Genomic DNA, 9364 nt, shown 5'->3' with positions numbered 1-9364 from the left:
TAGAAAGCCATCTGCACTAGTACTGGTGTTATGCAGACTTGCCCGTGTGTCCTAATCAGGCTGCACCTTTAGAAAACAAATGCATACTTAACTGTACCTTACAACAGGCTATTGACAGCGGGATGAACCCAGAGGCGCTGGCTGCAGTTAGCTGTGAGAAACTCAGCAGCACCACCAGTTTTATTTGGCTTTGGGAATGGGCTGTTCTTAAGGCCTCTGCCAGGTTTTCAGACCAGATCTGTAAATATCTTTAACTGTTTCAGTGTTACCTGCCGTTGGTAAGTCTTATCTCTGCCTGTCCTGCATTACTGTCGCACAGCCCCTCTGCAAGAGATAGGTACCTGCCTTACAGAGGATGGGGATGCTCTGAAATGGCCTCAGGAGGAGCGGCCTGGGGGAGGCTTTCCTGCCATGGCTTACCTCTGGTAGTGGCAGGGTGGATGTTCCTGCCTCCCCACACGGTGCAGAGGTGCTTGCTGTTGGCACAAGGATCAAGAGGCAGGCTTGGCCTACCACATGCGTGACCTTCACAGAGGTTACCGAATGCAGCCTTTACCAAAAAGCTCTTCCCAAACTTGCAGACTGAGGCTTTAAAAATTGGGCCCCAGGGTGGCTCTTGAGCTGCTGACACATGACTAGAGCTTTGTTAGCACGAGGGCTTCTGAGCAATCCAGATCTTCCCTGCAATGGATGAACCACCACCCACACTGTGGTGTGTCCCTGGTGCCATCGCCATCTCTTATCTGTGAACCAGATCCCAGAGAGCCCCTGTCCTTGGCTCTCCCAGTTTGTTGGCCCTTGGCCACATACAGGTTTCAGTGTGTGGCTTACTGGCTCTGGAAGGCTTTTTGATCTCCTGTGAAGGTGTTTGAACTCTCAGGGAGGGCATCCAAGGGTTGAAGGGAATTGCTTCTAGGGGTTGTTTGTTGGGTTTTTTTTCTTCTTTCCACATGTGTTCTGTGATGTTTTCCCAATGTAAATAATTTTAGGTGTCCACTCTTGGGACAGAAGTGTGTGTGTGTGTGCAGATCTCAGAACCATGTGTTCTCACTCAGCTCTGACCCATCTGTGACAAGCACAGGACAGATGTGCTGCTCCCTACTGCAGATTTTTGTTTCTTTTGGCAAGTAAAGGGCTCCCTGCCCACACCCTCCCCTCCCTGCCATCGCTTGTTCCCTCCACAGGGGATGCAAGCTGGGAAGCCTACCTTCCACCTTGGAGACGAACCCGAGGCTGCGCTTGAGGTCGGAGCAGATGGAGTGGAGGCACCAGCGGAACTTGGCATCGCAGCGGTATTTGTTGGCCCCGCAGGTGTCGTAACAAATGTCCAGCTGGTTACAGCACTTGGTCATGGCAGGGATGCCCAAATCTAGCTGGGGAAAAAGAGAAGAGAAGTGTCCCTTGGCTGCCTCCTGGCCTCAGACTCAAACAGCTGCAGCTGGGTGAGGTTTTGCAGAGCCCAGCTGGCTGCTTCTCCAGAAGCTACCCCCGATAGCTGGACAGCAGGAGGGAGAACATGCTTCTCCCTCACCACGTAAAGAAAGTGGTGACAGTAATGCAGGTCCAATGCAGGATAGACCACATTCCCTTCTCCTCTGTCTGTCACAGGGGATTAACTTCTGGTAGAGAGGTGGGTGCCCCCTCCATGACCATTTGCTAGTTCTCATTTGTCAGAGCTCACCGGAAAGCTTTCTGTCCTCACTAGCAGTGGCAAAGGCCCATTTTCTCTTTCCTCATTTTCCCACAACCTGACAAGTCCTGCTCCTTGGCCTAATAAATCTGCTATAAGTGTTATTAATGCCTTATTTCTCACAGATGTGCTTGCAAGGCCAAGGACAAATACAGCTTGATCAGGGGAGTTCTGCTCGCTTGGAGGTAAACAGCAAGCTTAGATAATAACCATGGGGGTGATGGGGCAGAAGGCCTGTCTCCTGGAGAGACTGGACTCATTAGCTTGTTATAAATTCTTCCTCTTTCTGGCCTTCCTCATGTAATATTTAGGGATGAGTTTTTTCTCCGTTGTGCTCAGCGCTCATGACCACCTGCATAAGGAGGAGGTACTGCAGAAATGCCCACAAGGTTTGCAATGAAATGTCATTTAAGGAACTGATCTAACATGAAAAATGGGCTTTAAAGAGAGGGTTTTTCAGAGCAGGAATCTGCCTAATTGCTGCAGACTTCATGGGCAGCAGTAAAGCATAAGCTGAACAGTAATTCCTGCTCTTAAAGCTTCCTGGGAGTGCTTCTCCTGGTGATTCTAATATGATTTCATTAATTGCCTTTAAAATAACAAGTGGGTGCAGTATTAAAGCCTGCAGGTTTATTTCAGTGCTTGGCAGAGGCCAAAAGCATGGGAGGGGATGAAGGGCCAGGTGTGGAGAATGCATTCAAGTACTGCTGTTTGCACATTATACTATGTCACTGAGCTGCCCGGCATTGAACGTGTTCCCAGTCCTATCACAAGGCCACGGGATTGATCAGGGCCTTGATAAAAATGTGTTTCTCCACACTGGTGCTCTGCTCGGCCAGGTACCCCCTTTTCTTCTTCTAGTGCTAACCTGCTCAGTAAACTTTCTCTTTTGGTACCTACCAAGACAACCAGAGCAACAGGCCAGTCCTTCGTAAACGTAACTCTTGTCTATGTGATTCCTATTTCGCTGCTACCAGCGGCTGAGATCTTAATGCCTTCCTGACTGACAGTAAGTTAGGCAGTGCTCAGACTGACATGTTCACCTTGCTGTCAGCAGGCAACCATGTCTTTTGGCAGTCCCAGGCAGATAGCTTGTCCCCTAATACTACATAAGTGATATTTCCTCCCTTTTCCAGAGCTCTGGGTTCCACTCTGAAGAGAAGCCATCACACAGTTGGTGCATAGCACAGCTAAGCCTTTTCCCTCCCCAATATTATTAGCTGGTTACTGTGATTAGAGAATTGCATCATTTGGGAATGGTGGGTGTGGCAGTACATACACTTTCGGGTACCTTGAGCCCCAGAAAATAGGAGCTACAGCCGTTGGGTTCTTGGGGTTTGTAGTGAGGTCGTGGCATTGGAGCCTTCCCTGAGAAAGAAAGGAAAAATGTTAGGAAAGACGATCTTCCCAAGAGTAGCACCAAAAAGCAAGGAGTGTCAGGCAGCTCCCATCCGGTCTGCATCCCCAAACACTTCATTTTCCTCCAGGAGATGCAGGGCGTAAAGGATAGGTACTAGAGCTGGCTGAAACACTGGCCCTGCTCTCAGATCAGTTCTGTCGAGCCTCTAGAGCCTGACTTAGCTCATACCTCCTCTGGCCTGGCCACGGGAGCAGTGTTGTGTGTGAACTGGGTCCTCAGCGCTTCTCAAATGTTTAAACCGGTCTGAGTCCAGTCCCTAGGTCTGGGACTCTCCCCAGCTCTTACAAATGGGCAAGTCCCTCTTTGCAGCATGGGGTTTTGCAGTTGAGCAACCCCCCATGCTAGAGCTAGTGCCTCAGACCTCCCAAATCTCCTAGGAGCTTTTTCACATGCTTCCTGAGAGCTCTGCACAGCTGGGATCACCCAGATGTGTTTTAACTCCTTCACGAAACTAGCTAAACTACTAGCTTAGCAAGAGGATTTCTTTCCACCCTCAGTTCACTCTCAGAGTGTCAGTGAGCTGTGGATCTCTGCAAAACTGTGCTAGGCCTTGCATGTCTGATCTTGCTCTGAGTAGGAGGTTGTCTTGGTCCATTTTCTGCATGTGGTGATGCACTGCCATGTTTTGCAAGTAGTTGTTATCCCTTTATCTCTGCCTTCCCCTTAGTATGCTTCTTAATATGTATAGAGGAGCGAGAATTTCCTCCGTGAATAATTATTTACCCAATGTAGAAAAAGTCCAGCAGACAGTCAGCTAACAGAAGCTTCAGCAGCAATTTAATCTGTTTTACTGTGCTTTGAAGGTGTGCAAGCCCTCCTGTCTGCCTGCCAGCCCATCCTGGGGCTTTGTGTATGGCTGACAGAGTGCTCTGGGTGTGAGGCATGGGCGCCCAGGGTTGGGGTGGAAACTGTCCATGTGGAAAGGAGATCTGTCTATTCCCTGCCCTGTCTCATCCTCTTTCTCTCATACCTACCTCAACTCCCAATCTCCATCTAACCTAACACCTCCTGTTTGGGAAGGACGAGTCACCAGGCTGCTTCTGTGCCTTGACCCGGCTGTGCAAGGAGCTTGTTTAAAGGTGGGAGAGGATTCTCCCCTGGAGAAGTCGTGGAGACCGCCCCTCATGCAGTTGGGTTTCTCTGTATTGTCCCTTGATGTGTGTTCAGTGCTTGTTCTGTTTCTGTCCCAGCTGGGTTTATAAAAGGGAGATCTCAAATGCAGAGTGAGGCATTAAAACAAGACATTTGAACGCTGCTCTGGGAAAACTTTATAAGCTGTGTGAATGCTCCAACAAAAACACGTGTGAGTTGAGCCTTCTGTAAGTCCATCACCTCTAGGGTTAAGTTACTGCTTCCCTGAGTACCGCTAGAGAATTTATATAGACATAAAATAGATCTAATTTAGCCCTTCAGGCAGGGTTGGGTTCTTTTAAACTCGATTTCTACTGTTTTCTTCTTGTCAGCAGTGATAATAATTTAAGACACTTTTCCCCTTTCTTCTGTCGAGGTACCTAAAGTACCAGTGGTTAATATAGCCATAAATGTACTGTGTTCTTGAGAAGACCTCACAGCCAAATGCCTCAAAAGGTCTTACGTAGGAATGTTCCCAGCACCTTCTAAATTAAAAATTGCCAGAGCGGTTTTGTTTAAATAGCCAACAAACTGAAATCCTGTCCAGCTGTGAGGCGCCAATAGCCAATTTTCTCCAACCCTACAGAAATGCAGTATGCACCAAGGATTTAGCTGTCTGCAAGCCAAGATAAAGCTCTCGAGTTGACCTTACCACCGGGTGATGGCATTTGTGTGGGAAGGTATTTCTCAGTACAGCAGTTACTACTGTGTTTCTACCTTTTTGGCCCTTTTTGAATAGGTCAGATCTGCTTCATGCTCCAGATGTAATTTTCAGGTGCAGAAAGTATTGTTATTTTGTGCAGGTAGAGCTGAGTTAACAGTAGACAAAGAGCACAAATCAGTTGGTTGCAGCACACCATCATTATAGGATTATCTTCGCACCAAAACACAAGTTAAGTCTGTTGAGGTGTGCCGATGCAAGGTAATTTCTGAGTTCATGACATATTGCATGTTATATTATTTTGGTGGTTATGCTATAGAGAGAAGGAATTATGTCTATATATGGGCTGAATCTATAACCCAAGGCTCCCAAGCAATATAATGAGAGGAGGGCTGCACCCAGGTCTTGGTGCAATTCACAGCCTAATTGCTCTTTTGGAAGGGGGTGAGAATCGGGACTCAGAATTCAAATGTTCCTGAACTGGGGTAGGAGGCAGAGGAAAGTTCAAAATCCAAGGTGGATTTTGCAGGATGGGGTCAAATTTTAATGGCTTGCTTGTAATACTGATGATAAGTTATGTTCCTGCAGCACATTGTCAGTTAATGGGATAAGGTGGCAAGTCAGAGTAGGAGACTGTCTGGGAACATGGAGATAACTGAGTTTCCAGAGAAAACCTTCCATTAAGCTGAAGTTACAGCTATTATAATGTCTTAGAAAGCTGTCCTGAGAAAAAAAAAACAACCCTCACATGAGAACTGTGATCAACAAAACATTGAACTGCCTTCAAGATACACCCTTGTAGGAAACCTGCCCCCCTCCTCTCTGAAAAACAAAGCTTAATCATTCGTAAAATGCACCTTTGTGAACTCTTTCTCAGCTAGATAAAGTCCAAGACACCACAGTTAATCTCTCTCCCGCATCTTGTTTTCTAGCTAACAGGAAAACAAAAGCAAAGCAGAAATAATAGGCGTTCCTGACTCTACGTGAGCATCAACTCAGTGCTCTTGTTATCATTTATTGCTTGCCCATCCTTATAGGCACGTCTGAGATGGGGAAGGGACTTGGTGGGTCACACTGGCTCTTCTGCTAGCTGTGTTTCACCAGGGGCCTGTTGTGGTCTGTCTGCTTGCTGCAAGCCATCACTGGGGAGAGATACCAGAAGACAGCTGCAAGCACAGCAGGACCTGCCCAGCAAGCACGCTGAAGAGCGATGCTGATGTGTAGAAGCACAGCATTGCTGAGGAAGCCTGTTCTTTGGAAGAAGATATACTTCAGGCAACTGCCTTGTTGGCATGGCCTTAGAGGAGAACTGAAGTTGAGTTTCTAATGGGAAGCGAGTTTCCCTGGTGCATTTTAATAACTCCAGGCTGCTGTAGCTGTGCCAAGAGACTGGAAAACTGCCAGCTGGCTAGAACAGCTGCTGGCGATGCAGGAGGTCTCAGACACTGCAGTACTGGTACACTGGCAGGGGAAAGTGAATGTATTTCTGGTTAACAGGTGGTCTTCGGGCTCCTTGCTGTTTTGAGTGGTCCATTGTTATTTCTCTGCCCCAGGCAAGCAGGCTTTGGGCAGACATTGCCCATACTTACCGCAGCCTTTTAGCGCTGTGTTGGAGAGCCTGACTTTGAAGGCTCTATTCCCACAGCCTGGATGTGCCTCCTCATCTTAAGCCCCTCAGGACCAAATGCTGGGCAAAACATTGAAGTCCAGCCTGGCCAGGCAGCTGAAGGAAGCTATCAAGGGATTTGCTGTTCAGGCTGTTCCCTGCCTTGAGATACCCAGAGAGATTTTGTAAGGAGGAGATATTTGTCAGCAAATGCTAGTGTAACCCTAACATCCTGATTTAAGGGAGTAATCCATCAAGTTGGTTGTTTTCAGACCTCACTAGCTGCTGAAAAATCAGGAGGAGAGTCTCACAGCCAGAACAGCCAAGTGCTTCATGCTCAGCTGAAGATGGATGTGGCAATCACAGGTGAGTCCTGACCTTCATAGTGGCAAAATAAGCTATTATCGGTGTCTCTTGGATGAAATGAAAGAACGTAGAAGGCATAATTTTTGCTTTGTGCCTGGAGAAAAAGCAGTCAGGTCCTGATTCAGCAGCAAGACGGTAAAGATGGTTCGTGTTCATTCTTCTTGGCACAGACACCTGGTCTCGCTGGTTTAGGATCATCCCTGTATCCCCTCCACTTGCAGTTTGCAATGTCTGTGCTAGAGACCAGCACAGACAAATGGTCCTGGAAGGGTCCAGCAAGACCCTTGGAGGGATGTGGGCACCATTACAATATTTTCCTCCTTCAGCCAGTGATTAATGAGTTGTTCAGCAGAGGATGAGAACAGGGCTGACGATGTGCTCGTTTGTTTTCCTTTCTAGGTAAAGCATTTCTCCAGTAAGACACACGATGCTCTCAGAGGGAGCAGGAAGGCATTTGCGGTGCTCTGTGGAGATGCTCTTTCCCCTGCCCAGAGTGCAGGGCCAGGGCAGAGGGGACAGGGGCAGGGAGAGCTCCAACCTCAGGATGCGCCCAAGAGCAATGACTTCTCCAGGTCTTGGTGAGTCCTGAGACTCCCTGAAATGAGCTCTGAATATCAGCCTCGCCAAACCTTGCCTTGGGCACACTGCGGTACCAGCCACGTTTTGCCCACTACCAGGGTTTTCAGTCCCTATGTTAAGAAGGGCAAGTCCCTTTCTGCTCTGAGTTTGGAGCATGGTATGGACCTAAAGGGAGGTTGTCACACACAGCGTGGTGCTGCCACAGTGTGGGCCTGGGGATGGGCTGCCTGGTGGGCAAATGGCCTCATCCTGTGTGCTGGGGCAATGCCGTGGTGTGCATGGGGGTCTCCTCCTCTAGACACTGCGCCCCTGGGGCGCACACTGCCACCAATGGGCCCCACAGAGCAGCCGTGGCCCTCCTGAGCTGCTGCAGAGAGGCAGCCCTGGCTGGGGAGTGCCCTGGGGCCCCGGGCTGAGGGACTAAAGCTGCAGGGCTGAGGGACCAGGGCCACTGTGGGGCTGAGGTGATGGGCTGAGGTGCCTGGCTCCCCGCAGGTCCGTGGGGCTGAGGTGCCTGGCTTGCCGCTCCCTGTTTGCTGTTAGCATGGGGCCTGGGGAGCAGAGCTGGCAGGAGCGGGAGGACAGATACGTACACATTATTTAAAAACAAACCAGAAAAACCCCAACAACTTTAAGGCTGATTTTAAAATCCCCTTGTGGCCCCCCTTTGGCTAAGGGTAGCCCATCTGCCCTCTCGCCCTGACAGGGAGCTCGGGTCCCAGCCCTGCAGCAGCTGTTTTTCCTGGCACCCTCACTTGCTGGCCTGGAAGGGGTGGGACGTGCTTCCCTCTGGCTGCATCTGTGGGGGAGCATTACAGACAACCCTGTGCAGGCTGGAGGGGCGCAGCGTGCAGCCCGCATTCTGGAAGGAACAGGATGCATACAGACTGAAACTGAGTTGGTGGGATCTCTCCAAAGCATGGAGTCTGTGTCTATGAAAACCAATGCTTAGGGAAGGAGAGGGGTTGAAATCGCCACTGTGCTCACAAGCATCTTGCCCAGGCAGTCACTACGAACGTGGGATGAAGCTGGGGGGAAAAAGGCTGATGGGCAGTTGTGGATGGGCAGGCTGAAGTGACAGAGGACAGGTATTGCTGTGGGGACAGTTGTAGGAGGCTGGGGAGAGGATATAGTCTGTAGGAAATCTTGCTGCTCCCAAACATGTCGTTTCAGCAGGTACCCTGCTGATGGCTGGTGCTGCCTGTGCCTCTGCCTGCCCAGCGCCCCACAGACCTGCACCATAGGGGCCTGCCCCGCTGCAGCTCTGCATGCCCAGTCCCCTGCCCTCCCTGTGCTCCTGCTGCCCTGCTCTCTCTGAGATGTCACCCCCTTTGTTCTGCCCCCAGGACAAACCAAACGCTTCCTTTTTGGTAAATCGCTCTAAAGTCCAAGGCAAGCGGCAGCTGCTTCATTCCACCTTGAGTACTAAAGGTTCCTCCATGGTGACAGCAGGTCTCATTTACCTTCCTGTTATCTCCCCTCCTCCAGCCCACAGTATTAGCCAACTCGCAACCGCTGAATAATGAAACTCCGAAGGTTGCTGAGATTAGGGCCGCTGGCAATACTAACAACCCCTTCTGAGTCAGGTCTGCACGGGCTGCTCGTCCTCCCTTCCGGGGCCTCGCTGCCTACCCTGGCCCTTCTCTCCAGGGGTCCAAGCAGCTGAGCAGCCTGGTTACCTATATGCCCTTCCTGTAAAACCTGCGTCCTCTCCTCTTGTCCCCTTACACACAGCACAGTGGCTTCAAGATCAGACTGTTCTTGGTGAGAGGCAAAGATGAGGGTTCAGTGTCCCTGTGCTGGCACTAGCAGAGAAGTTGTGACTCTCTGCAGTGACTTTTCTGTGCTGAGCATAGCAGGTGTCAGGTCATGGATAGGAGCTGTTGTGGTCTCGGGGAAGGAGAGTGCTGC

At 50.0% G+C, this 9364-nt stretch overlaps 1 protein-coding gene across 1 annotated transcript in view; it reads right to left on the bottom strand.

The window, feature by feature from the left end:
• The window catches only part of PLA2G12B (phospholipase A2, group XIIB), an 11163-nt gene that overhangs the window by 1456 nt on the left and 343 nt on the right, over positions 1–9364 (bottom strand). The window contains exons 2-3 of the mRNA XM_009325781.1: positions 2970–3058; positions 1208–1373 (exon numbers count right to left, since the gene is read on the bottom strand). Coding sequence (XP_009324056.1) covers positions 1208–1373; positions 2970–3058 — 255 coding nt within the window. The remainder of the gene's footprint in view (positions 1–1207; positions 1374–2969; positions 3059–9364) is intronic.

The sequence above is a fragment of the Pygoscelis adeliae genome, unplaced genomic scaffold, assembly GCF_000699105.1.
Source record: "Pygoscelis adeliae isolate BGI_AS28 unplaced genomic scaffold, ASM69910v1 Scaffold4, whole genome shotgun sequence".
In the NCBI taxonomy this organism is placed as follows: domain Eukaryota; kingdom Metazoa; phylum Chordata; class Aves; order Sphenisciformes; family Spheniscidae; genus Pygoscelis; species Pygoscelis adeliae.
This window is presented reverse-complemented; position numbering and strand designations above follow the sequence as displayed.